Source organism: Dasypus novemcinctus, chromosome 9, assembly GCF_030445035.2.
Source record: "Dasypus novemcinctus isolate mDasNov1 chromosome 9, mDasNov1.1.hap2, whole genome shotgun sequence".
NCBI classification, from domain to species: Eukaryota; Metazoa; Chordata; class Mammalia; order Cingulata; family Dasypodidae; genus Dasypus; species Dasypus novemcinctus.
The window spans coordinates 129,543,684-129,570,195 of NC_080681.1; the positions used below are offsets into that span (position 1 = coordinate 129,543,684).

Below are 26,512 nucleotides of genomic sequence, written 5' to 3' on the forward strand. Positions count from 1 at the left end.
TGCTGGTGAGAACAGTCCACAAAGAAGGGAAGGAAGAACTGATAAAGCAGGAGAGAGAAGGCCTAAGGGTGTGGGATCCGTTCCAAAGCAGAGAGGCGGCCTCATAGCGGAGCAGGAGCAAGTCATCTTCTCAGCAGCAGGGAACCGGCTCAGAGCCGAGAAGGGGCAGCGGAGGGTGAGAAGAGAGCAGGAAGGGTGAGGGGGCCCCTGGAAGCCTGGGGGTGCCCACTGGCCAGAGGGTGGTGCAGGCCGAGATACTGGGCAGTGCCCAGGGCCCCCGTGGCATCTACGGCTGTAAGTCTGAGGTGAGACCAGGCAGCCTGAGTATTCTTCCAGCACGTGCAGCTTCGACTGGTGCATTTGAGGGAAGGAGAAAGGGTGTCCGTGAATGCCAGGACGTGACAACAACAACTGTGTAGCAGTCTGGCCTTGCTTATGAATTCCACAACTAGATAGTGGATTATGCTTGTGAACTGGCCTGTTCCTCTGGGCGTGTTCCCCTTTGTATTAAATGCAGGGGCTCTACTTTTACTTGATCCTATTATGTTTAGGGCTTTGATTGGGCCATATCAGTAGGACATTGAGTCCCCACCCCTTTGGTGGGCAGGGGCTCACAGAGAAAACACAGGGCAGAGGAGAGAGTTGGAGTTTTGATTCTGGAGCCCCTGGAAATAAGTACACAGGAGAAGAACACAGAGAAATAGAGACGGCGCCATAGACCCGGCAGAGGCCCTGGGAAGAGAGAGCCTGAGAGTCTACAGCCGACCTTGTGGAGAGAGCAGAGCAGCTGAGTCTGGAGAGGAACAGCCCCGGGAGAGGGACAGACTTGTCCCAGCCTCCAGCTGATATTGGAAGGAGCTGGGCCCACGGAGCCCTAAGAGGAAGAGGAAGGCTGGACCCTGGCAGACGTCGGCAGCCATCCTGCTCCACACGTGGCAACGGAGGGCCTTGGTGAGGGAAGTCACTTAGGCTTTAGGGCCTTGCGACTGTCAGCTTCTACCCCAAATAAATACCCTTTATAAAAGCCAACAGAGTTGTGGTACTTTGCGTTGGCACCGCTCTGGCGGACTAACACAGACCATAAACCAAGCCAGAAAGCCAGACACAGGACGGGCAGACGGAGGGGGGCGGCTGAGGACAGGCGGAAGTGGGCAGTGCAGGGATTGCCAGCTCTGATGAGGCTGAAGAATTGTCAGGAGGGGTGGGAAGCTGGGAAGGTGGGGGGTGGCAGGCAGGGTGGGGTCCTCAAGTCAGTGCCTTCCCGGGGGCAGGCAAAGGTCAGAAGAGACAGGTGTGGCTGAGGCAGAAGGGTGGTCAGGAGGGAGAGGCGGTTTCCTAGGCATGTGAGCGTCTGTCTAGGAGCAGGTGGAATACCGCGCAGCCCTTAGAACGAGGGAGACAGGAAAGCTGGAAGGAATGCCTGTAGATCTTGAAAATGTACTATTAAGTAGAAAAAGTGAAACTTTGAGGAAAAGCACAGTATGTTATTTATAATGTCAAAAGGAGAAAGGTGTACGTGTCCGTGGTGTGTACATGCATACGTGCACACTTGGGACACGTGCGCCTTTGTAGTGAGAATACACATGAGAAGCTCGTGTGTCAGCGCCAGCCGGGTGGCTACCTCCGGGCACACGCAACAGTGGACTGCGCGGCGTACGAGGAGGTCCCACTCCACAGCCCTGATGTTTTATTTCTGAAAAATTAAAAGACCTGAGACAAACATGGCAAAGTTATAACATTGGTAAAACCTAGATGGGGGGTACATGGGAGTTTATTATATTTCTGCTTCTGAATGTTTAAAATATTTCATAACGTTTACTATGAAGTTTTGGGGAAAGATAAAACTTAAATCCATAACCCACTGAATGTACTGGGGGAGAGTGTGACTACAGGGTAAACTATTATCTATATGGTGCAGCAGTGCTCCAAAATGTGTTCGCCTAGTGCGATGAGTGTGCCACAATGATGGGGGAGGTTGTTGGTGTGGGAGGAACGGGGTGGGATGTGGGGGATATAGGGGAACCTCTCATGTTTTTTCTAATGTAATCTTTTTTGTGATGTATGTATCTTTAAAAAAACACAATTTACAAAAATGATGGAGGTGGGTTATAGGGAACCTCTTACGTTTTTTTTAATGTAACATTCTATGTGATCTATTAACTTTAATTTTTAAAAAGTGTTTAAAAAATGCTTGTTAGTACATTCAGTGGAAAAAAGCAATACACAAATTGTATATCTCAATTCTGTATGTACAGTATCAGAAAAATTATCTTTGTCTTAATATGTGGAATGCTGTATGTGTTGTTTTCTTTTTTCTTTTCTTTGTTTTTCAAATTTTCATAATCTATATTCCTTTTATGCAGGAGAAAAACTTGATTATTTTAAAAATCAATTACAAAAGACTCCCTCCCAACCCTATTTTCAGTTTTCAGTGAGTGCCCTGGAGCACAGAGTATATGAGGTACGAGAAACAGCGGTTAGAATTATCTTGGACATGTATAGACAGCACCAGACTTTTATTCTAGAGTACCTGCCTCCGGACGACAGCAGCACGCGCAGGAATGTCCTCTATAAAACTATTTTTGAGGGATTTGCTAAAATAGACGGCAGACCTACAGAAGCTGAAATTAAGGTAAATTGATGTTCATGAAATTATGACCTAATCGTGCCCTTGAGGTTTCTTGATACATGAAGAAACTAACAGATTATTCTAAGGAGCTGCACCTATGGGAAGTGCAGAGGTCAGGCCCCAGCCCCTTCCCCGCTTTCTGCCCATGAGACCCTCAGTTTCCCCTTCTGCAGTTTAGGAATGATGACAGCCATGAGAACATTTGCCATTTTCTTGACCAATAAACAGTTTTAAAGTTAGCCTTTTAATTCTGGTCATATCATTCATCTTACTGAATATTATAAAGTAGAAGAAATATATGTGTTATGATTTGTCTCTCAATTTTTAGACTACTCTAAAGAAAAATAATTTTCTTAATAGGCACAGAAGAAAGCAGCCACAGAAGATGTGGAAAAACAAAAGAAAGAAGAAATTAAAGTTTTACAAGGGCAGTTGGCAGCGCTAAAAGAAATTCAGGCCGAAGTCCAGGTTGGAAAGTTATCATGTCTTTTATCAGTGAGCTTTCCGGTGAAGCTGTAGGACCGTTTATTTCATTATGTGGGTGCACAGCAGATCTGGTTTACCTCTCTTGGGATTATGTGGATTTGGGAGTTTATTTTCACTGTTTTTTAAGTTAGTTCTGGGCTAAATCAGCTGCATCCTCGGCTGGGCGGTTTGGCTCTCTGGACTGCTCAGCCACACTCTTCCGCAGGGACTGCAGGGAGCTGCTTCAGTGTTTAGAAGCCCCTCGGGGCTTGGAGAGCGGATGGGAGTGCAGGAAAAGGAAGGGGAGGAAGCAAAGGTTTTCTCTCCTCCTTAGTGCTACAGCCTCCTTGGAGACAAAGGAGAAAAGAAATTTGAACATGGAGACCTGATTTCAGTGCATTAAAAAAGGAAGGTTTGGGGTAACGGCTGCTTTGCTCAGCCTTACTCAGGAGCCCCTGGGAGGTGGGCGACGTCGTGTGTGGCGTGAGCAGAGAGGATCTGATGGATAAACCGCCCCACTCCCGAGATTTCAGTTAGGTTCATAGCACTAATTCTGTGATTAATTTCCTTAACTTGAAAGGAAATTTCATTTAAAAAAGGAAGAAAATATGACTGAGTGTATGTTGAAATTCCTATGATAAAAATTCACAGTAATATTTCAACTAAATGCTGGAACATCAGAATAACAAGAAAGGAAAGGGAGTGGAAGTGGCTCACGTAGTTGAGCACCTGCTTCCCACAGGGGAGGTCCCGGGTTTGGTCTCTGGTGCCTCCTAAAAAAACAAATAAGCAAAGAAACGAAAAAAACCCAGGGGAGCCGATGTGGCTCAGTGATTGAGCACTGGCTTCCCATATGCAAGGTCCCGGGTCCAACCCCTGGCTCCGGTATTGCAAAAAAGAAGAGGAACGGAAAGGAAAGGAAAGAGGCCGTTTGGAAATGAAGAAAGGAGTGGGAAGGAGATGGCGGTGGGCTGGGTATAACTCCTTACGTTTACGTAGCAAGTCGTGGCTCAGTGAGAGCACGTGTCGATTCATCCCACAGCCACCCTGTGTTCCTAACAAAAACCGTAGAAAGGAGGACGCGTCAGTGACAGGGCCAGTAAGCAGAGCCCAGAAGGGACTCGGCCAGGACTCGGCTGAGCTGGACGCTGGTTCCCTTCCTACCCCATCACAGCAAGAATCTAATCTCTGCGCCCCTGGGCAGTCCTGCGACCAGAGGTTGTGTTAGCAGATGACTGCTCCCCGGGGCACCGAGGTACCATGCCTGGTTAATCAGCAGCTTGCTGGAGGGCTGGCTCTGAGCTGTTCATGTCACTCTTTTTTTTTTTTTTTTTTTCTTTTTTTTTTTTAATATTTATTTATTATTATTATTTTTAATTACATTAAAAAAAATATATGAGGTCCCATTCAACCCCACCGCCCCCGCCCCCCACTCCCCCCACAGCAACACTCTCTCCCATCATCGTGATACATCCATTGCACCTGGTAAGTTCATCTCTGAGCATCACTGCACCCCATAGTCAATGGTCCACATCATAGCCCAGACTCTCTCACGTTCCATCCAGTGGGCCCTGGGGGGATCTACAGTGTCCCGTAATTGTCCGTGAAGCACTATCCAGGACAACTCCACGTCCCGAAAACGCCTCCACATCTCATCTCTTCCTCCCGTTCCCCACACCCAGCAGCCCCCATGGCTACCGTTCCCATACCCATTCCACATTTTCTCTGTGGACATTGGATTGGTTGTGTCCATTGCACACCTATGTCAAGTGAGGGCTTAGATTGCACATGGGTACTGGATGCACTCTTCCCGCTTCTAGTTGTAGACACTCTAGGCTCCATGTTGTGGTGGTTGACCTTCTTCAACTCCATGTTAGCTGAGTGGAGTAAGTCCAATAAGTCAAAGTGTAGGAGCTGAAGTCTGTTGAGGCTCTGGGCCTGGGTGTCATATTATCAGTCCAGAGATTCAAATCCCCTACATATATCTTAAACCCAGCACCAACTACAATTCCAATAAAGTAGCATGCAAGTCTTGTGAAAAGAGATCCCCTCTGAGTCCATTTCCATCACGCAGAAACACCAGCTCCAAAGAAGGGCCATCTGTCATGGCAGTGAACCCCTTCTGCCATGACCATAGAACCCGTAGGTCTCTTTATCCCTCAAAAGAACCAATACCTGGGGTTGTATCTACCTTATCTGTCTCTTAGACTCTGTTCAGTTGTACATAGGGGTATTCCTTCTGACAACCTCCAGACTCTTTTTTAGAGACTCACAGCCTTATAATCTCATTTCTCCTTTCCATTTCCCCCTTACATTAGGTCAAACCGCTTCCCGAAGTCATGTTATTATATGTAGACAGGTATATTCTGCTGTTCCGCATTGAATCTTTAATTCAAGGTCATTTTCTAGTTGCTTCTTCAGCTGGTATGTGGTAGTGATCCCTCGGTGCCAGGGAGGCTCATCCCCGGGTGTCGTGTCCCACGCTGAGGGGAATGCATCACATCTACACGCTGAGTTTGGCTGTGAGAGTGGCCACATTTGAGTAACATGAAGGCTGTCAGGAGGAAACCCCCAGGCACAATGCTACTCTAGGCCTTGTTCTTATTGCAGGTGCATAGGCTCAAAAGTGTAGCCATTAGTATCAAGAGCCCACTGTTGGGCCCTCCTTCCTTCCTGGTTCTTGCCGTTGCACCTGGAGGATTGCCGCTGCTCTCCCAGGGCCCACAACAGTGACCCCCCGGCCAGGAGCCCAGTACCCCCCCAGCTGTTGTTTTTAATTGTTTCCACTATGAGTATATATAGACATTACCATATACCCTGGGCATATGCCCTGTATAACTCCCTGTCAACCATATATATCCTGTCAATAACATCCCATATCAGTATTCCTCCGCTGCCATTGTTGAACCACTCTGTGATCCAAAACTTCCCGTAAAGTGAATCCCAACATAATGTCAGCTTCAGAAGAGTCTTAGATCACCAAAATTCATATATACAATATACAGTATTTCCCCAGATCCACCATAAAACCTTTTCCCTTCCACAGCAATAATCTTTTAACTTATTCATATCATATTTCCTGAAACTGATGTACAGATTCCGAAACTATAGTTTTCAAACAAGGTAACATTTGTGCTTACTCTGTGGTCCATACTTTAGGTTGTACAGTTTTCTAAATTTTTTAGTTATCCTATGTTTTGTCTTATGGTTTTCATTATTAGTCTGTCATCCCCTATATGTTTTTGGTATTAGCTGTTTTATATTCATCCTCGTGTACTCTCACATAACTCCTCTTTTGCCCCCTTATTTACCTTTGTTCTATCCATTGCACGTCCATTTTCCCCTCCCCTTAGGGCCCACAACGCCTGCCAATCTAATGCCCTGGGAGCCGTCCTTTCTCACGAGAGATACAGTTCTCTCTATTCGACGGCATTAGTCTTCCCCAGGATATGGGTCCACCCCACCCAATGGTAGAACCCACCTTGGCAAAATGAGCCTTCAGCTATTCCCTCCGGAGTCCGTCCCGCATCAGACCATACCCCCTGAGCGTCCTAACCAGGTGACCCTCCTATTTATACTTTGATACGTTTTACTCAACATTTAGTTCTCAACGAACTTCTGGCACTCTCCCATGTTTGTATGTTGCCCCTCCCTCCCACCTATTTCTTGGACCATATTACCCCTCTTCCCATCCCCAGCCCCCCTCAAACCCAGAAAACCCCACCCGAAGGTAACCCCTTGCCCCCATTTTGTCCCTTCTTTGTGCTCATACTTACCCCCAGCTCATCACAGATTCCACCCCTACAGACATTAACTCACATCCTTCCTCCACCCCCCGATTTCCAGTAAGCCACTTTTCCAGACTCTAGCTCTCTGAGGCAGTTAACTTATTTCATATCATTGAGGTCATATAGTATTTGTCCTTCAATGCCTGGGTTGCTTCACTTAACATAAGATTCTCAAGGTTCATCCATGTTATCACGTGCGATTGTAGTGTATTGGTTCTTACAGCTGAGTAGTATTCCATTGTGTGTATATACCACATTTTATTGATCCACTCATCTGTTGATGGACTTTTGGATTGATTCCAACTTTTGGCGATGGTGAACAATGCTGCTATGAACATTGGTGTACATATATCGGTTTGTGTCCTTGTTTTCAGATCTGATGGGTATATACCCAGCAGTGGTATTGCTGGGTCATATGGCAAATCTATGGATAATTTTTTGAGAGACTGCCAAACTGTCCTCCAGAATGGTTGGATCCTTCTGCATTCCCACCAGCAATGGATGAGTGTTCCCCTTTCTTCACATCCTCTCCAGCATTTGTATTCTACTGTTTTTTTCATGGCTGCCAATCTTATGGGAGTAAGATGGTATCTCATTGTAGTTTTGATTTGCATTTCCCTGATAGCTAGGGATTTGGAGCATTTTTTCATGTGCTTTTTAGCCATTTGTATTTCTTCTTTGGAGAAGTGTCTGTTTAAATCTTTTTCCCATTTTTTAAATGGGTTGTTTATCTTTTTGTTTTCGAGATATATGAGTTCTTTATATATGCAAGTTATAAGTCTCTTATCAGATATATGGTTGCCAAATATTTTCTCCCATTGTGTGGGTTCCCTTTTTACTTTCTTGACAAACTCCTTTGAGGTGCAGAAGGCTTTAATTTTGAGGTAGTCCCATTTATCTATTTGTTCTTTTGCTGCTCGTGCTTTTGGTGTGATATTCATGAAGCCATTTCCTATTACAAGGTCCTGTAGATGTTTCCCTGCACTGCTTTCTAAGGTCTTTATGGTCTTGGCTCTTATATTTAGGTCTTTGATCCATCTAGAGTTGATCTTTGTATAAGGTGTGAGATGGTAATCCTCTTTCATTCTTCTACATATGGCTATCCAGTTCTCCAGGCACCATTTGTTGAATAGGCCATTCTCTCCCAGTTGAGAGGGTTTGGTGGCTTTATCGAATATTATATGGCTATATACATGAGGTTCTATATCTGAACTTTCAATTCGATTCCATTGGTCTGTGTATCTCTCCTTATACCAGTACCATGCTGTTTTCACTACTGTAGCTTTGTGGTATGTTTTGAAGTCAGGAAGTGTGATTCCTCCTATTTCGTTTGTCTTTTTCAATATGTCTTTGGCTATTCGGGGCCTCTTTTTATTCCAAATAAATTTCATAGTTAGTTTTTCTAGTTCCTTAAAGAAGGCTGTGTTGATTTTTATTGGGATTGCATTGAATGTGTAGATCAGTTTTGGTAGGATAGACATCTTAATAATATTCAGTCTTCCTATCCATGAACAGGGAATATTCTTCCATTTATTTAGGTCTTCTTTGATTTCCTTGAACAATCTTGTATAGTTCTCGATGTATAAGTTTTTTACCTCTTTAGTTAAATTTATTCCTAAGTATTTGATTTTTTTATTTACTATTGTGAATGGTATTTGTTTCTTGATTTCCTCCTGATCTTGCTCATTATTGGTGTACAGAAATGCTACTGATTTTTGCGCATTGATCTTATAACCTGCGACTTTGCTAAACTCATTTATGAGTTCTAGGAGCTTTGTTGAAGATCTCTCAGGGTTTTCTATATATAGGATCATGTCATCTGCAAATAATGAAATTTTGACTTCTTCCCTTCCAATTTGAATGCCTTTTATATCTGGTTCTTGTCTCAGTGCTCGAGCAAGTACTTCCAAGACAATGTTAAATAGGAGCGGAGGCAATGGGCATCCTTGTCTTGTTCCTGATTTTAGAGGGAAGGATTTCAGGACTTCGCCATTGTAAACAATGTTGGCTTTAGGTTTTTCATATATACTCTTTATCATGTTCAAAAAGTTTCCTTGTATTCCGATCTTTTGGAGTGTTTTTATCAGGAAGGGGTGCTGTATTTTGTCAAATGCCTTTTCTGCATCTATAGATATAATCATGTGGTTTTTTTCTCTCAATCTGTTTTATGGTGTATTACATTGATTGATTTTCTTATGTTGAACCATCCTTGCATACCTGGGATAAATCCCACTTGGTCATGGTGTATAATTCGTTTAATGTGTTGTTGAATACGATTAGCAAGTATTTTGTTAAGTATTTTTGCGTCTAGGTTCATTAGAGAAATTGGTCTGTAATTTTCCTTTCTTGTGGTGTCTTTGTTTGGCTTTGGTACTAGGGTAATGTTGGCATCATAGAAGGAATTAGGCAGTGTTCCTTCTGTTTCGATTTTTTGGAATAGTTTCAACAGGATTGGTGTTAGTTCTTTCCGGAATGTTTTGTAGAATTCACCTGTGAAGCCGTCTGGCCCTGGGCTCTTCTTAGTTGGGAGATTTTTAATGACTGATTCTATCTCTTTGCTTGTGATTGGTTTGTTAAGATCATCAATTTCTTCTTTCGTCAGTATGGGCTGCTTATGTATTTCTAGGAATTTGTCCATTTCCTCTAAATTGTCATTTTTGTTGGAATATAGTTTTTCAAAGTATCCTCTTATGATAGTCTTTATTTCTGTGGGGTCAGTGGTGATATCACCTTTCTCATTTCTTATTTTGTGTATTTGCATCTTTTCTCTTTTTTTCTTTGTTAGTCTCGCTAAAGGTTTGTCAATTTTGTTGATCTTCTCAAAAAACCAGCTCTTGGTCTTGTTTATTTTTTCAAGTGCTTTCTTATTTTCTATTTCATTTAGTTCTGCTCTTATCTTTGTTATTTCCTTCCTTCTTCTTCCTGTTGGGTTACTTTGTTGTTGTTTTTCTAATTCCTTCAAATGTGCAGTTAATTCTTCAATTTCTGCTCTTTCTTCTTTTTTGATATATGAATTTATGGCTATAAATTTCCCTCTCAGTACCGCTTTTGCTGCATCCCATAAATTTTGGTATGTTGTGTTATCATTATCATTTGTTTCAAGGTAGTCATTGATTTCTTTTGAGATTTCCTCTTTGACCCACTGTTTTTCTAAGAGTGTGCTGTTTAATTTCCAAATTGTCATGTGAAGTCTGGGTCTCTGTCCCTTGCAAATTTCCAGCTTCACTCCACTGTGGTCAGAGATATTGTTTTGTATGATTTCGATCTTTCTGAATTCATTAAGCCTTTCTTTGTGGCCTAGCATATGGTCAATCTTGGAGAATGTTCCATGTGCGCTTGAGAAAAATGTATATCCTGCTGTGTTTGGGTGTAATGATCTATATATGTCTATTAGATCCAGCTCTTCTAATATACTGTTCAAATGTTTTGTTTCTTTAGTGATTCTCTTTTGAGATGTTCTGTCCAGAGTTGATAGTGGTGTATTAAAATCCCCCACTATAATTGTAGATGCATCTATTCTTTCACTTAGTTTTTCCAGCGTTTGCCTCACATATTTAGAGGCGCCCTTGTTAGGAGCATAAATATTTATGATTGTTCGATCTTCTTGACAAATTGTCCCTTTCACTAAAATATAGTATCCTTCTTTGTCTCTCACAATTGTTTCGCATTTAAAGTCTATTTTGTCTGATATTAATATAGCTACTCCTGCCTTTTTTTGGTTGTTGTTTGCTTGTATGATTGTTTTCCAGCCATTCACTTTCAACCTCCATTAGTCTCTGGGTCTAAGATGTATCTCTTGTAGGCAGCATATAGATGGGTCGTATTTCCTTATCCAGTGTCCCAGTCTGAATCTTTTGATAGGTGAGTTTAATCCATTGACATTCCGTGTTATTACGTTTATAGAGTTATTTATGGTAGCCATATTTTGGTTGGATTTGTGTTTGTTATATTTTGTTTGTATTATTTTATTTTCCCCTTCTATTTTTGTCTTTCTTGTTGCTTTTACACTCTCCTCCATCTCTGACTGTCCTGTTTTTTCCTTTCTTCCTGCAGAATTCCCTTAAGAATTTCTTGAAGGGGAGGTTTCTTGTTGATATACTCTTTCAGTTTCTGTTTATCTGTGAATATTTTGAACTCTCCATCATTTTTGAATGCTAGTTTAGCTGGATAGAGTATTCTTGGTTGGAAATTTTTTTCCTTTAGTACCTTGACTATATCATACCACTGCCTTCTTGCCTCCATCGTTTCAGATGAGAAATCAGCACTTAATCTTATGGAGTTTCCCTTGTATGTGATGGTTTTCTTTTCTCTTGCTGCTTTTAGAATTTTTTCTTTGTCTTGAGCATTGGATAATTTGACAAGTATATGTCTTGGGGTGGGCCTGTTGGGGTTTATGACCAGTGGAGTGCGCTGTGCTTCTTGGATATGTACGTCTGTCTCTTTCAGTAGATTTGGGAAGTTTTCATTCATTATTTCCTGCAACACTCCTTCTGACCCCTTTCCCTTCTCTTCTCCTTCTGGAATGCCTATAATACGTATGTTTGAGCGTTTTGCGTTATCATTCAGGTCCCTAAGTCCTATCTGGATTTTTTCTACCTTTTTATTGACCACTTCTACTATCTGTTTGATTTCCAATGCACTGTCTTCCACATCACTAATTCTCTGCTCTGCCTCTTCTAGTCTGCTGATATTTGCTGCAAGTGTATTTTTGATTTCTTGAATTGTGGTGTTCATTTCCATCATATCTGTTATTTTTTTGCGCATGTCTGCAATTTCCCCTCCAAGTGTTGTCTTCACGCTGTTAACCTCTTTCATTACTTCATCAAATTTGTCAGTGATAAATGTTCTGAGATCTTTCATTGCTTGTGCGAAGTCCTGCCCCCCTTCCTGATTTTCAGTTTGTTGATTGGATTCAGCCATGTTTTCCTGATTACTGGTTTGGTTTGTAGATTTTTGTTGCTGTCTTGTCAACATTTTTTCTTGACGGGTTTAATCAGTTCCTTAGCTTCTTTGTCTAGTCTTGGAGATTAATTAGCTGTTGTTTTTGCGTAAGTGTTATATCTTCTGTTTGTCACTTTGTTCTTATTCCAATTTCTTATTGCTAGTTAGGCTCACTTTAAAGGAAAGTATTAGTGCTGGGGAAAGTCAATTGTGTAAGGAAGGAAAAAGTGTGAAGTAGTATTGGTGATATATGTTTACAAAGCAACAATATGAGTTCTGGGAGGATGGAGGTTAGATCATGTAAATTGTGTAGAGTTATAGTAGTAGGAAAGTACCTATAATGAGGTAGACGACTGAATATGGGAGGAATGTGGTACGTACTAAGAGGCTATTGTTTTCGTGAGAGAGGGAAAGAGAAAAGAAAGGTAATAGTTTCAGGGACGAATACCAGATGGAAAACTAAACAAAGGTATTAGAAATTAAGAGTTAGACATTTTGTGGATCAAAGAAAGGGAGATGGAATATAGGAGAGATAGCAGATGGTCGAGGATATCAAGTTGTAGGGGAAAGGGGATAGTGTAGATAGGCTAAATCTATTCACAGAGAAATGAGGCAGTGGAGGGTGAGGAAACCCAGCAAATGTGAGGTATTTCCTGTAGGACCTATTGTATTGTTAAGGTAAAATAGTATAAGAAGAATATTGGGGACAAGAAAGAGAGGATTGAAAAAAAAAAAAAAAAAAAGAACAACAAGAACAACAAAAAAAATAAATAAATAAATAAAAACCAAAGAACAGAAACCCCGCCGCCAGGCTCGGCTGGGCTCAGCTGGGCTCCGGTCCCCCGCCCGCCGCCCGCCGCGGCTCGGCTGGGCTCGGCTGGGCTCGGCTGGGCTCGGCTGGGCTCGGCTTTCCCGCCCGCCACCCGGCGGGGCGCAGCGCGGCTCAGCTCTCCCGCTCGCCGCCCGGCGCGGCACGGCTGGGCTCGGCCGAGCTCAGCTGGGCTCCGCCCCTCCGCCCGCCGCGGCTCAGCCGGGCTCGGCCGGACTCGGCTACCCTGGCCACCGCCCGCCGGGGTTCCGCGCGGTGCTAGCTGCCTCGGCTCCACCTACCCAAGGAGGGAGTCCTCCACACGTAGCTGGGATCTCCGTGTATATTTCACAGATGGATCCTCTCTGTTACCTTCCCTCCAAATCGATGTCCAGACACCTCCGGACCAGGAAAAATCCCGAAACAGCCGGTCCCAAAGAGTCTCCGACGCCTCCCAGCCGATTCCCCCCAGGAGCTAGTAACCGGGAAGTTCACTCAGCCGCCATCTTGCCTCCCCCTCCTGAAAAGTCCCAATTTATATCTTATAGACCAGTCCTTTCCGTTACCTTCCCACCAAATCGATGTCCAGACACTTCCTGCCCTGAAAAAATCCTGAAAAAGCCTGGTCCCGGAGAACCTCCAGCGGTGCCCAGCTGCCTCTTCCCAGGAGAGACGTCAAGGCAAGCTCACTCAGCCACCATCTTGCCGGAAGTCCTCATGTCACTCTTGATGGGCACCTCTGCTGGGCCCTGGAAACGCAGCAGGAGCAGAACGCCCGGGGCTCCAGGCGGAGCCAGAAGGCCTGGTGTCCGCCGAGGAACTGGACTCCAGCTGGGCGTGGCCGGGTGGCAGAAGGGTTAGGGAAGGCTCTTGCAGGAGAATTATAGAACATTTTCTAATTGCCTGACTGCGTCCAAGTTTTAGGAGAAAGTTTTTTAATATTACTGATCAGCCTTCTAAGCTGTTCAAAGCATAGGTGAAGTGAAATTTAAAACTGATGTTAACTGTTTGCATTCTGTTTATATTGTCTCCCTGCAAAATGTATGAACTTCTCTCTCATTAACGAGAACTTTTTCAATATCTGGAATCCACTTATGTGTGGCTTGCTTTCTTCACTCTTTAGGTAGAGAAATCTCATAAACTCCATTTGCAATGGAATGTTCATCTCTGGAGTCCTTCTCCAGTTTTAAAGTTGTATTGTATGTGTTTTCCACTTCATTGATTGGGTTGACAGAAGCTACTATTGTGTCAAATCTAATTCTCTACGAATTTTGTGGGCGTTGTTTTTGTTTGTAACGCCTCATGTTGCAGCCCTTTGGCCCTAACCTTTCTTTTTGTGTCTTAGGAAAAAGAAGGTGATGCTACAAAGATAAAGAATCCGGGTATGTGGGATACACGTCATGTAAACTCAGTGTAGAAACCACTTATTTGTGCAGCTAATACTTATTTGCATACCTAGTGTCTTTCAGACATTTTAGAACTGAATGCAAAGTCATACTACCGTAATTAACATATAAATGTTTTTAATGTACAATATTAATTTTCTAATGTATCTAAGCATTTTAAAGTTACTAAAAATTTGAAAATAAGTTCTACAAAAACTTTTTTTTATTCCTCAGATACTCAAGGAAGAAAAGCAGCCCTGCCTAATGCTCCAGAAATTGCCGATAATCATTATTTAGATAAGTGAGTAAAGTTGTCTTTAGCGTGTTACAGGGAGTATAGGGACTAACCACATAGAAACACTGTGAAAAAGTCTCCCTCCTTCCTTTTTTACGAATATATAAATTAGTAGGCTCTTTCCATTGGTTTTAAAAGCTAGTAAAATTGCCTTCTAAACTAATCAGCATGAACTAAGTTAATTTTCCTTCTCTTTACCCCAACAAGAAGTTAAGCAGCATATTTGTCATATTGTTGTTACAAACACAAGTATCAGAGCAGAATTTTTCCTGGGCTGTGGCCAGGATATACCTAAAAGGAAGTTAAGGGAGAAGTCTTAGTCTTCTTTTCTTGAGACCTGAAATTTCCTTTCTGCTTGATTTCACTGGCTCAGAAGCGTAAACTGACTTATTTCCACCACAGGTTGGTGAAGAATCTTTCCCCGACACTCTAGTGGGTGACCCCTTCAGCTCCACTGCGTGCCCCCAGTGAGGATGGGGCTGCCCCCAGAGCAACCTGAGGGCAAGCATCACGTCCCGAGCTGGAGAGAGTGCCTCCTGTCGTAGCTGGGAGCAGAGTGGACATTACTGAATGAGAATGAATTTGCATTCACCTTTTACTTCCTGTTTTATTTTAGTTTGTGTATTTTCTGTGGGGAAAGGAACGAATCCTTCACCGAGGAGGGCCTCGATCTCCACTACTGGAAGCACTGCCTGATGCTGACCAGATGTGACCACTGCAGACAGGTCAGGAGCCCCCTGGGCAGGCCAGGTTCCCAAGGTCCCAAAGCCGGGCGCTCTCAGAGGAGCGGCCGTGGGGGAGTAACCGAATGTCTACCACCCCGTTTTGATTTAGTTGAGTTTTTTGGTTTTTTCACTTGTTTATGGAAGTATAACTGTATACAGGTCTTAAGTGTTCCAGCCCAATGAGTTATCACAAAACAAACACCTGGGTAGCCCCCCCAGGTCAAGGAAGCAGGACCGCTGTCCCTCGGCACCCCTCCCCACCACACTAGTCTGGCTTCTAACACCACCAGTGTGTGTTTCTTGCTTTTTGAGCTTTATAAAAAGGAGAGCATCTAACAGGTAATCCTTGCACGTCGTGCCCCATGCTGCAGCTTGATGGTTTGCTTTATGATATTTTTTTCTTGCTTTGTGATACTCTGTTGTTTGAAAGCGGTTCTGCTGTTACGGACCTCGGGGTGCTTCTGTTTCGGGGCTTTTAGGAGTGTGCCGCTGCTGGTGCTCGTGTCCACCTCCTGGTGCCCAAGTGCCCGCACTCCCGGGCACAGGCCTGGGGTGGAGGGCCAGGGTGCAGGCGCCCAGCTTCAGGTCATGCCCAGCGCACTCCAGGGGGCTGTGCCAACCTAGCCCTGGAGCAGCCATGGGGGCCGCCTCCACCCTCGTCAGCCCCAGCCGTGCTTGTGGTGCTCGGTGGCATCTCGGGGGCTGTTCACTTGTCTCCCTGATGATTGGGGCCGAGCATCTGGCCATTGGCTCCTCGGCCTTTTGGCCATTTGACCTTCCTTTTTTGTGACGTGCCTATGGTACTCTCTTGCTTTTTCTTAAAATTGACATTGATTTTTTTTCTTACGGGTTCACAGTAACTATGCGTCTGGGTAGGAGTCCTTTGTCAGTTAATATATCACCTCTCTTAGCTCTGTGTACATGTCCTGTCTTTTCATTACTTCACTCTGTCTTTTGGTGATCAGAAGTTTTTCATTTTAATGTTGTCCACCTCCCCAGTCGTTTTTATGGGTAATGTTTTCTGTGTCCTCTGTAAGAAATCCTTCCCTACTCCCAGCTTTCAGTCGTCTCGGATAGACTAGGCCTTCCTTTCAACAGAGAGGGAGAGCTGGAAGGAGGAAGAACTCCCTGCATTTGCCTTGGACTCTTTCAAGCTTATAGACAAGAGTTTGAATGGGCAATCCCTACCCTCTGGGCAGGTGCTCCCCAGCCTGGCTCTGTGCTCCCTCTGGGTAGGTGCTCCCCAGCCCGGCTCTGTGCTCCCTCTGGGCAGGTGCTCCCCAGCCCGGCTCTGTGCTCCCTCTGGGCAGGTGCTCCCCAGCCTGGCTGTGTGCTCCCTCTGGGCAGATACTTCCCAGCCTGGCTCTGTGCTCCCTCTGGGCATGTGCTCCCCAGCCTGGCTCTGTGCTCCCTCTGGGCAGGTGCTCCTCAGCCTGGCTCTGTGCTGCCTCTGGGCAGGTGCTCCTCAGCCTGGCTCTGTGCTCCCTCTGGGCAGATGCTCCTCAGCCCGGCTCTGTGCTCCCTTCTGGGCAGGTGCTCCCCAGCCCGGCTCTGTGCTCCCTTCTGGGCAGGTGCTCCCCAGCCCGGCTCTGTGCTCCCTCTGGGCAGGTGCTCCCCAGCCTGGCTCTGTGCTCCCTCTGAGCTGGTGCTCCTCAGCCCGGCTCTGTGCTCCCTCTGGACAGGTGCTCCCCAGCCCGTCTCTGTGCTCCCTCTGGGCAGGTGCTCCCCAGCCCGGCTCTGTGCTCCCTCTGGGCATGTGCTCCCCAGCCCGGCTCTGTGCTCCCTCTGGGCATGTGCTCCCCAGCCTGGCTCTGTGCTCCCTCTGGACAGGTGCTCCCCAGCCTGGCTCTGTGCTCCCTCTGGACAGGTGCTCCCCAGCCTGGCTCTGTGCTCCCTCTGGGCAGATGCTCCCCAGCCTGGCTCTGTGCTCCCTCTGGGTAGGTGCTCCTCAGCCTGGCTCTGTGCTCCCTCTGGGTAGGTGCTCTCCAGCCCGGCTCTGTGCTCCCTCTGGGCAGGTGCTCCCCAGCCCGGCTCTGTGCTCCCTCTGGACAGGTGCTCCCCAGCCTGGCTCTGTGCTCCCTCTGGGTAGGTGCTCTCCAGCCCGGCTCTGTGCTCCCTCTGGGCAGGTGCTCCCCAGCCCGGCTCTGTGCTCCCTCTGGACAGGTGCTCCCCAGCCCGGCTCTGTGCTCCCTCTGGGCAGATGCTCCTCAGCCCGGCTCTGTGCTCCCTCTGGACAGGTGCTCCCCAGCCCGGCTCTGTGCTCCCTCTGGGCAGATGCTCCTCAGCCTGGCTGTGTGGGCTCCTGGCAGCCCCTGTAGGTGAAGGCCTGGGATGCAGGTGTTTTCAGCAGTGAGTAAACGTCCCATGGCATAAAGCCTTGAGGGCGGGCACGTGTCATTCCTGCTCAATGTCGGGAGACTTTGGTACTGTTCCTTTTCTGATCTCACTTACGTGCACGTTCTGAGAAAGAAGTGGGTGCTCAGATTCAAACCGGAGGCCGCACATAGCCGCTGCCTCCTGGCATCGTTACGCCATGCGCGCTGACTTAGCGCCCCATCCCCACCCCACAGCAGTGGCGTCACGTGCTGCTAGGGTAGCGTGAAGAGGACCGGGGTCTTGAGCCCAGCGCGCTCAAGGGTCGGAAGCCCTGGGGTAGGCACTGAGGTCGCAGTGCGCACCCGCCTCCCCCACGCGAGGGGCACAGCTGCCCGCTTCCACTCCACGGTGTGGGAAGAAGCACGCGGGGTCAGGTGGGCTGTGGCAGGAGACCGCGGCCTTCTCAGCAACCTGCTGTGTTCTGTGTTCGGGAGGCAGGTGGTCGAGATCTCCACCCTGACGGAGCACTTGCTGACAGAATGTGACAAAAAGGACGAGTTTGGAAAGTGCTATCGCTGCAGTGAAGCTGTTCTCAAGGAAGAACTGCCCAGACACATCAAAACCAAAGACTGTAACCGTAAGTGTGTCTGCGGCCTGCCCTGCAGCCCCAGGCCCCGGGGGCTGTGCCGACCCTCCCCTGAGCCTCCTACAGCCAAGGTGGGGCGGCTGCGAGTGCCCAGGCCGGGCTCAGGCGCCCACCAGCGGGTGCTGGCCTGGCCTCGTCCCTCCATGCTCAGCCGCCCATTCAGTTTCCCAGGAGTAACGACACCTCGTCTTATTGGAATCGTTTCAGCTGCCAAATCAGAAAAGCTGGCAAACCGGTGTCCCTTATGCCATGAGAATTTCTCACCTGGAGAAGAGGTAAGGGCGGGACTCGGGGAGGGGCTGGCATTACAGCGGCTGACATAACGCGCCTCGAGCTGCTGCTGCTGCTGACCCAAGGAGCGTGTGTGGGGAAGGAAGAGCGGTTCTCGCTTTGCTCTCAGGACCCTTCTTTGAGGAAGTAGTTGGCTCTGGACAGTCCTTCCCTTAGCCTGGTGTCCACCTGTTTTTTTCCTGTGACCTTTAGAGATGGTTTATCCAAGGAGTCTCAGCTGCCTGGGGTTAAGATGAAATGGCTTGAAGTTTTCCAGCCATTGCTTCCAGTTACTCACTGGCCAGGCTCTGTAGCACTCCAGTTTTGATTAATAAAACTCAGCCCGGTCTGGTTTAAATGCGGTTTCATGTCTGATTCCAATGTCTCTCCCTGCCCTTAGCGCAAGCTGCACAGCGACCCCACGGCCTGGCGTTGGAGAGGGCACGGGTTACCCCACCCTGCCCTTCCCCACGTGCTCTGTTGCCTCCGGCATTGGGGGAGGGGAACAGGACCAGAGGGTCAGCGGCTGACAGTGCCCCCAAGTGCCAGGCGTCAGACGCCCAGTCCCTGCGGGCCGGCCTCCCGCGCAGTGCCCGCTCAGCCCCTCCAGCCCCGCGTGCCGCCTCCGCAGCCCACTGCCAGGGCCCACCCGTCCAAACTTCCTTGGCTGTGGCACCGCGATGGCCAGAGGCAGTGCCGGCTCCTCCACCCCTGACACCCAAGGCAGTCTGGTGGCAGCACCGATGCCCCTGAGGAGGTTTAAAGTGCTTCCTGTTGCTTTTTCCTTCCAGTATATTCCAGGGGTGTGCAGTCAAATCAGTGCATTTAAAAGCACTTGGAAGAGTCACCATGGGTTATGCCACCGCTGTAAACACAGTAGGGTTCCTTTGTTTCATTTTATTTTCAGTTTTTCGGTTTTTTACTTAATTGAGTTCTATAACAATATAAAATATTCACATGGTTTAAGTCTATAAAATGAGGCATGTTCAAGGAAGCCGAGAGAGAAGCTCAAGCACTGCCCCATCCCCGCTCCCTCCCCTTAGAAGAGTGACTTTTTTTTAGAGTTTGTCCTGCCTTTTTCTTTGCACACAAGCGCTCTCACATGTGCACACGCACTCTCCATCCTTGTTTATTTTTGGTTTCTAGAAACATTTGTATTTGTGTTCTAATGTACCTTTATGCTAATACTTTCGCAGCAGATCCCTGTTCCCTCTCTCTGCGGTTATCCCCGCGGGTTTCTTACTGCCAGCGGGAACCCTCCTTTCTCTCTCCCCTGCCCGCACACCTGGTCTGAGCTGGTTTCCTAATACAGTCAGCGGCTGCAAGGGCCCCAGCCTGCGCTGCCTTCCCTCCGTTCCCAGCAGCTCCCTCTCACAGTCACCACCAGCTCGGCAGCCTCAGGCCCCTGGCGCTGCGGGGCGAGGGGGGCGCAGCTGAGCGGGCCTCTGCGCCCGGCGCTCACAGAGCTCTCCTCTGCCTGGGCTGAAGCGTCACGTTTTCCACCGTCTTTGGGAAGTCCTTGTCCGTTAGTCCTTCGGCTGCTTGTCGTCGTCGTCGTCCCGTGTCTCCCCCCCCCCCCCCCCCCCCCCCGGTCCTCTCCCTCCCCTCCTCCTGGGATTCGGTTAGGAGCCCGGCTCTGCAGGGTGGCGTCTGCCCCGCCTTCTTTGCTCTGCTCTTCAAGTCGGGTGGTTTGTTGGCCCTTTTTCCTTCCTTTGGTCTGCTGGTCACGGAAGTTTTCATTTCTGATATACTTCCCACTCTACAGTTTGTATTTGGGGCTTTTGTTAATAGGTTCCATTTCTCTGTTGAGACCTTCTGTCTGCCCCCTCATTAAAACCATCTTTTTAACACAATTCCATGAGACATAACCAACCAGCTGTTTAAAGTGTACAGTTCCGGGGTCCTTAGTGCAGCCATGGAGTTGTCCACCCACCTCCGCACTCAATTCGGAACATTTTCCTCACTGCCCCGGAGCCCGAGCCCATGCGCAGCCCCGTCTCCAGAGAGGTGCCTGCTGCGGACCCCTCTGTGAAGGCTGCTTGACGACACGTGGTCCCTCGACACTCAGCAGGTCCTGGAGGCTGGTCCGTGTTGGGGCGCGCACCAGAGCCTCGTCCCTCTTTGTGGCTGAACGATAATCCCCTGCAGGCCGGGCCACCCTCCAGCACGCGCGGCGGACGAGGGCTTCAGACCGTGCGCAGCTACGTCCTTGCCTGTGTCTGTGGCGTCTGCCCTGACGCCACATCCGCGTCTGTATTCCTGTGGATCACGTGAGGGCAGTAGTGGAGTGAGATACCTCCACACCACCCACAGGAAGATGACAGGTGGATTAGGGACCTGAGTGTGCAGGGCAAAACTGCAGAGCTCAGAGAGGATCAGTAAGAACATCCTTAAGACCCCAGACAGGAAGGAACTTCTGGAACAGGACACAAAAAGCCTCAAGCTTGAAGGAAGAGATTGACAAATTTAATCACATTAAAACTAAGAACCTCTCCTTCCTCTCCTCTCCTTTTAGCCAGAGATAGACTAAAAAGACAGTAGCAGAAGGGAAAGAGTGTCAGCCATGCGCTCCTGAGAGCGAGCGAGGGGGAGGTCGCCACGGGCTTGCGAGCGGGAGACGGCGGTCGGCTCCTGCTGCTAGGTCGAGAGCGGTGAGGCGAGGGCAGCCCGGTGCCAGCAGGGACTGCGACCGACTCAGGTGGCGATGGCCTGGACTGGACAGTGGCAGGAGGTCTGCCTCAAAGTGTGGCCCGACTCTTGGTCAGGTGTATTTTGGAAGGTAGCACCTGCAGGATTTCCTGAGGGAGCCCCGGAGGCACACGAGAGGTGGACTCCAGCTGCTTCTCAGCCTTTGGCCTGGGCACCGGGAAGGACGGACTTGCCGTCTGCTGGGAGAGGCCCTCCCCAGGGCAGCGGGTTTGGGCAAGATTGTGAGTTTAGGCTGGAGCTGTGGAGTGCGTCCCTGGGCCTGGAGGAGCCGCCTGGCCCCCGGGTGTCTCCTGGGAGTCTGTGAGCTTGTGCGCAGTGTTGAAGATGGTGGCCCTAGTGGACCGCCCAGAACGCCAGTGTAGACAGAAGAGGTCGGGGCAATGCGGAGGAACCGGCAGAGGGTGCCGGGAGGGAGGCCCCGGAGGGAGGCCCCGGGAGGGAGGCCCCGGAGGGAGCGCGGAGCCGTCGGGGCTGTGTCCTGGTGCAGGGGCAGCGAGCGCGAGGGAAGGAGCAGGAAGGAGCAGGCCGGGCCTCTGCTGCGTGCTGGGCGTGGCAGTCCCAGGACCCGGCCCTGCACGGGCTCCTCCCGCTCCGCGGCAGCAGGGTCGCTGTGCCCCTCCTCTGCAGTGCGCTGCAGGCTCGCCGGTGGCTCTGCTGCCTCGGCTGGACTTGTTCACCTGCCTGGGGGCCCCTCCTCTCCCTGGTCCAGGATCTTGGTGGGGGCAAGCAGGGCGCCTCGGCCCCTCAGCAGCAGCCTGGGTGTGACATTCTTGGAGGCAAGAGCAGGGCAAGCCCCGTCACACAAGGTCATTTCTAGCTGCTACTCACTCGTAACTGCTAGTGTCCCTCTGGCCACGGCAAGTCCCAGGCCGCCAGGCTCAGCAGCTGGAGACGCAGGCTCCACCCACTTGGGGGAAGCGGGTGGGATTGGACGCTGCAGGAGAGCACGGAGGGGAGGCCACCGTGCTGTCCCCAGGAGGCGCCGTGCACAGTGAGAGGGGCAATGGGAGAAACGCAGGTTCAGACTTGCTAGAACAACCATCTGGTTATAAAGTGGAAAACTGCACAGCAGCGAAACCAGAGGTCAGCTCCACGTGCCGCCACGAGCACCGCTCGAAGGACCTGCGGGCAGGGCAGGGGCGGCAGGGCCAGGCGCGCGGCAGGTGCACATCGAAGGCGCAGCGCCGACAGGGCAGCGGCGGGGCGAGCGGGAGCCTCAGCCAGGCGCGGAGGCGGGGGCTCTGGGGTGCAGACAGGGCAGGGTGCCCTCCTCCTCACCAGGACGGCCCAGCAGCCTGCCTCCCGCCCCAGAGCTGCACGCTCACATGCTCAGACCCCAGGGCCGAGGCTTTGTCTCTGTGGGCTGGGGCTCAAAGCGCGGCCCCCGCATCGTGGGGCCCCACATTGTAGGCCCCCGTGTCCTAGGGCCCCGCTTGTCTCCCGAGGCGGGTCTGCCCGTGGAGCCAGAGCACTGGCCTCAGGGCCCGCGCGGCAGCTTCCACTTTGTCGCGAGGCGGGACCGTCCAGAGCCCCCTTGCCGCCCTGTGGCCGCGACGGCCTCTGCTTTCTCTTTAGGCGTGGAAAGCTCACCTCATGGGCCCGGCGGGCTGCACCATGAACCTGCGCAAGACGCACCTCCTGCACAGGCTGCAGGTGCTGCGGCCAGGTAAGGCCCTGCGCGCCGCGCTCCCATCCCCTCGTGGCCCAGCACCCCAGGAGGGGCCTGTCACATCTGGGGTTCCATAACGAGCGGCCACTCGGGCCCAAAAGGCCTCGCCCCGCCCCGGCCGTACTGCTCTCCCAAGGCCACCGGGGCTGGCGTGGCGGCTTCCGTGATCGCAGGCCGTGCGCGGGCCCCTGCTGCGCACTCAAGTTCTCAGTGCCCTTTCTACCCGTGCGGCACCCGGCGTTTAGACCCAGGACGCTGCCGACACCCGACCCATAAACCCCGGTGTTAGCAATCCGATGCCGGGTCTTTTACAAGGAAAGCTGGGTTTTTATTTTAAAAAGTATTCCCGGCCCAGGGACCTTCGGATGCACCCTTGAAAAGGCTGCTCTGTAGTAAGAGCGCGTCGTACCCGGCACTGCCCAAGTGCGCCTTGCCCAGGCCTCAGCGCCTCGTAGAAAGGAGCAAAGGGGCCCGAGAGGCGCCCGCCAGCCTGGGTGCTCGGCTCGCCCCCCGAGAGCTGACCCTGGATGCGCACGATGGCGCAGGACCTCAGTGCCGCCCCTGCACCCTCGCCCCCCTCAGCCTGGCCGGGCGCGGACCTGACTCGCCTCGCAGGCGACGGGCACTGCCCCGACCCTCGGCTCCGTCCCCATTATCCCTGTCTGGGGCGTCCTCCCAAGCAGCCGTAGCTGACTCTGTGTTTCCACCTCAGGGAAAGGCCCAGCAGTGGCCACGCCGGGCACGGCAGGACCAAAAGCCGGAAGCAAGATCCCCACCCCAAAGGGAGGCCTGAGTAAGACCTCTAGCAGGACTTACACGAAGCGGTGAGGGGGCCCTCGTCCTCTTGCCTTTGTCTCCACACGTGACTGAGCGAGTTCCTGATTCTAAACCGTTCCTTGTGGAAACCGGCTGTGGACGTGGCTCCTGGGCTGTCCCCGGGCTCCGTCCCTGCCGCCCCGCCCCGGGCATGCTCCTCCTCGGCTGGGGGTGCGCTGCGTCCTCACGGAAACGACGTGTGGGACTGACCAAAGAAGACCCTGACCCGGGTAGGACTGCTCTCCCGGGCCCCCTCAGCTTCCAGGCCCTGGCTTTCCAGGCCTGCCTTAGAGGCCAGGCAGCAGTTGTGCTTGGGGATCCCAAGCGCCCTGCCCGGGAAGCAACTCCGGAGCCGTGGGCGGGCAGGAGCGGAGCGCTGAGGAGATGGCACGCGCCCGGCAGCCTCTTAGTCGCGTGGAGTGGTTTTCGCGAGTCCACTGCAGTCCTGCCTCTGGCTCTCCCCCTCGTGGTAGAATTTCACCAGGGCTTGGGCGCAGGCGAGGCCGCGGGCGTGCTGAGGCTCGCGGTGCCTTCTCCCCCGGCGCTGGCTGCTGGTTTTCCCGCCCACTGCACTGAGTGCCTGAGGAAGGGAAGTTCCAGGGTCTGCAGACCGTGTCTCCACTCTCACAAGAAATAAAAGTAAGAAAAAATCTAAGCAAAAAGAGTTGCTGAGAATTGGTCCCGCTTCAGCCCTCACCTTCTAGAGGCTTCTTCAATAGCGACATCCTTCCCTCCGTGGCCGAGATCCCAGCCCGGCCCAGCTGTGGATTTGTGCCTTTCTCCCAGCGGTGCTTCCAGTCCTCGCCACGTGCGAGTTCCTGACAGCAAGGCCCCGTGGGCTTGCCTGTACCCGGCCCCGTGCGCGCTGCCCCGCAGGAGCCAGGGACGTGCGGGCTCGGTTCTGCTCGAGTGGCTCCGTGCGCGCTGAGGACCCGCGTCCGCAGGCGCAGAGCCGCCCGCCTGGGGCCGCCCTGTCCGCTTCCAGCCGTGTGTGAAGCCGCCGTACGTTGACTTGTTTCAGGCACCGTTTTGAAATACCAAAACCAGACGTAAGATGGGGAGCCCACGCCTCCCAAAAGTCCTAAGCGACTTGTCAGCGCTCGCCGCGGGAGGGCCCGGGTCGCTGCGGGGCAGGAGCCGTGGCCGTGTGGCTTCCGGACGCCGGGGCTGCCGTCCACAGCTCCCAGCGCCACACGCGTCCCCGTCGTGCCCCGCGCCCCCCAGCGAACGTTGTGCGGCCGCTCCCAGAAGGCCGGGCCGCGGGGGCCGCACAGCGTGTCGTGTACAGTCAGTGTAGAAACGCCGCCCTCTGCTCCAGCCACGGGAGACGGCAGGGCTGCGCGGCTCGGCGCGGGCAGGGCGCCCTGGGCAGGAGCGGCGGGGTGTCGGGTGTCCTCCCCGGAGCCGGAGCTCGTGCGGCTGCCTCAAGATGGAGCAGGGAGAAACCCACCGAGAGAACAACCTTTAAAAACACAGTTCATTTTTTTAAGCACAGGAAGGAGAATTAACTTAAACCTTTAACAAAGCAAAATACAGATGCAAAGATATTTATAAAATGATCCTTTCTGGTGTAAAAGAGATAGAGGCCATCATTTCTAAGCCATTTGTAAAGTACAAATAAAATACTACTTTAATGGAACGATAAAGTTAACCATGGAATTATCCTTTTCACTCCAGTCAAAACTTTTAATATTTTCTACATATTAGCTCAAGGAAGATATTTGTAAAAATATTAATTTTTAATGAGATTGAAAAACGAAATTGGGTGCATTTTAAATGGTCATCTTGTGGTGGTTACAGAAGAATTGTTTATGTTACCATGATTATTGGCAGTGATTAGTTGCTGTTAAAAGCCTCGGAGTTATATACTAGTAAGGAACCAAGAATAAAGAGTAAAAAATGTAAAAGGAGTGTAAGACCCCTCGGCCATTCACAAATAAATACCTAAATTTGTAATATTTATAATTGAACTTTCCTTCATGAATTTCTTGTGCCTATTTAATATTTATTTCCATTATTTTCTTATTTTCTTATCTCAAAATATTCTATGAAATAATCTAATTTAAAAGAATTGTACCTATAAATCTGGCATTAGAATATAAATGTAAATAATTTTAATGAAAATTTGCAACTTTTTAAAGTTTTAACACAGTTTTTTATTGTTTTTATTTCAGGTAACAGAATTATAAAATATCTAATATATTTTTATTGTTGTTTTCTTAGGGTTTAGGGGTTAATTCACCCTGAGTATATTAATGGAGTAAAAAGATGATTGAATGTTTGTCATTTTATTTCAAGATTATAATTAAAAAGAAATTTGTGAATGACATGTACTTCCTTCATCCTTGAGAACTGAGAGGGGGCCTAGGACTGCGAGGACCGAGTGGTGCAGAGCAAAAGGGGCTCCTGCCTGATGCGCTTTGAAGACCAATTCCTGGGGCCAGATGTGGCTCGAGCAACTGAGCGCCTGCGTCCCACGTGGGAAGTCCCAGGTTCGGTTCCCAGCGCCTCCTAAAAACGAAACAAGCAAACAAGCGAAAAAGCCACTTGGGAGCCAGTGTGGCTCGATAGTTGAGCCCCAGCCTCCCCCACGTGAGGCCCAGGGTTTAGTCCCTGGCCCTGGTGCCTCAAAAAACAAAAACAAAAAAACAACCAATTCCTGAGACCCTGGGGTTTCAAAGAGAAAGAATTTTATTTGCTAGGGCATAGCAAGGAACTCAGATGGCCAGAGGGCCTAAGTCTGTCTCCCGGAGTTTGAAGAGCTGTGAGTTTTTATGGATTTCAGACGGGAAGGTGGAGGGGTCACCATTTCAACAGAAATAGCCATAAACCAAGGAAGATGGGTCTAGGCTCACTATCACGGCCACGGGCGAAGGGGGGGGCAGTCTAGCCCATTCCGTGTTGGAGGCACTAACTTCGGGCTATTCTGTAATATACTGAAGACTAGAAGAACACCTGTAACAATTCAGGAAAACATCTATATATGATCACGTAATCACATCACTTGTTAATTCTTAACTCTTGGTTACAAACTCCTCCCTTTCTGTTTT

The 26,512-nt window shown here is 49.8% G+C and overlaps 1 protein-coding gene across 1 annotated transcript in view; it reads left to right on the forward strand.

Annotated features, from left to right (window-relative positions):
* The window catches only part of CEP104 (centrosomal protein 104), a 57,772-nt gene extending 31,983 nt beyond the window's left edge, over nucleotides 1–25,789 (forward strand). Inside the window, 9 exon segments of the mRNA XM_012520367.4 lie at nucleotides 2,426–2,632; nucleotides 2,990–3,097; nucleotides 13,977–14,013; nucleotides 14,251–14,317; nucleotides 14,928–15,036; nucleotides 17,851–17,989; nucleotides 18,206–18,273; nucleotides 22,553–22,643; nucleotides 23,359–25,789. Of these exon segments, the coding sequence (XP_012375821.2) occupies nucleotides 2,426–2,632; nucleotides 2,990–3,097; nucleotides 13,977–14,013; nucleotides 14,251–14,317; nucleotides 14,928–15,036; nucleotides 17,851–17,989; nucleotides 18,206–18,273; nucleotides 22,553–22,643; nucleotides 23,359–23,474 (942 nt within the window). The 3' untranslated portion in view covers nucleotides 23,475–25,789.
* Nucleotides 25,790–26,512: the final 723 nt, after the last annotated feature.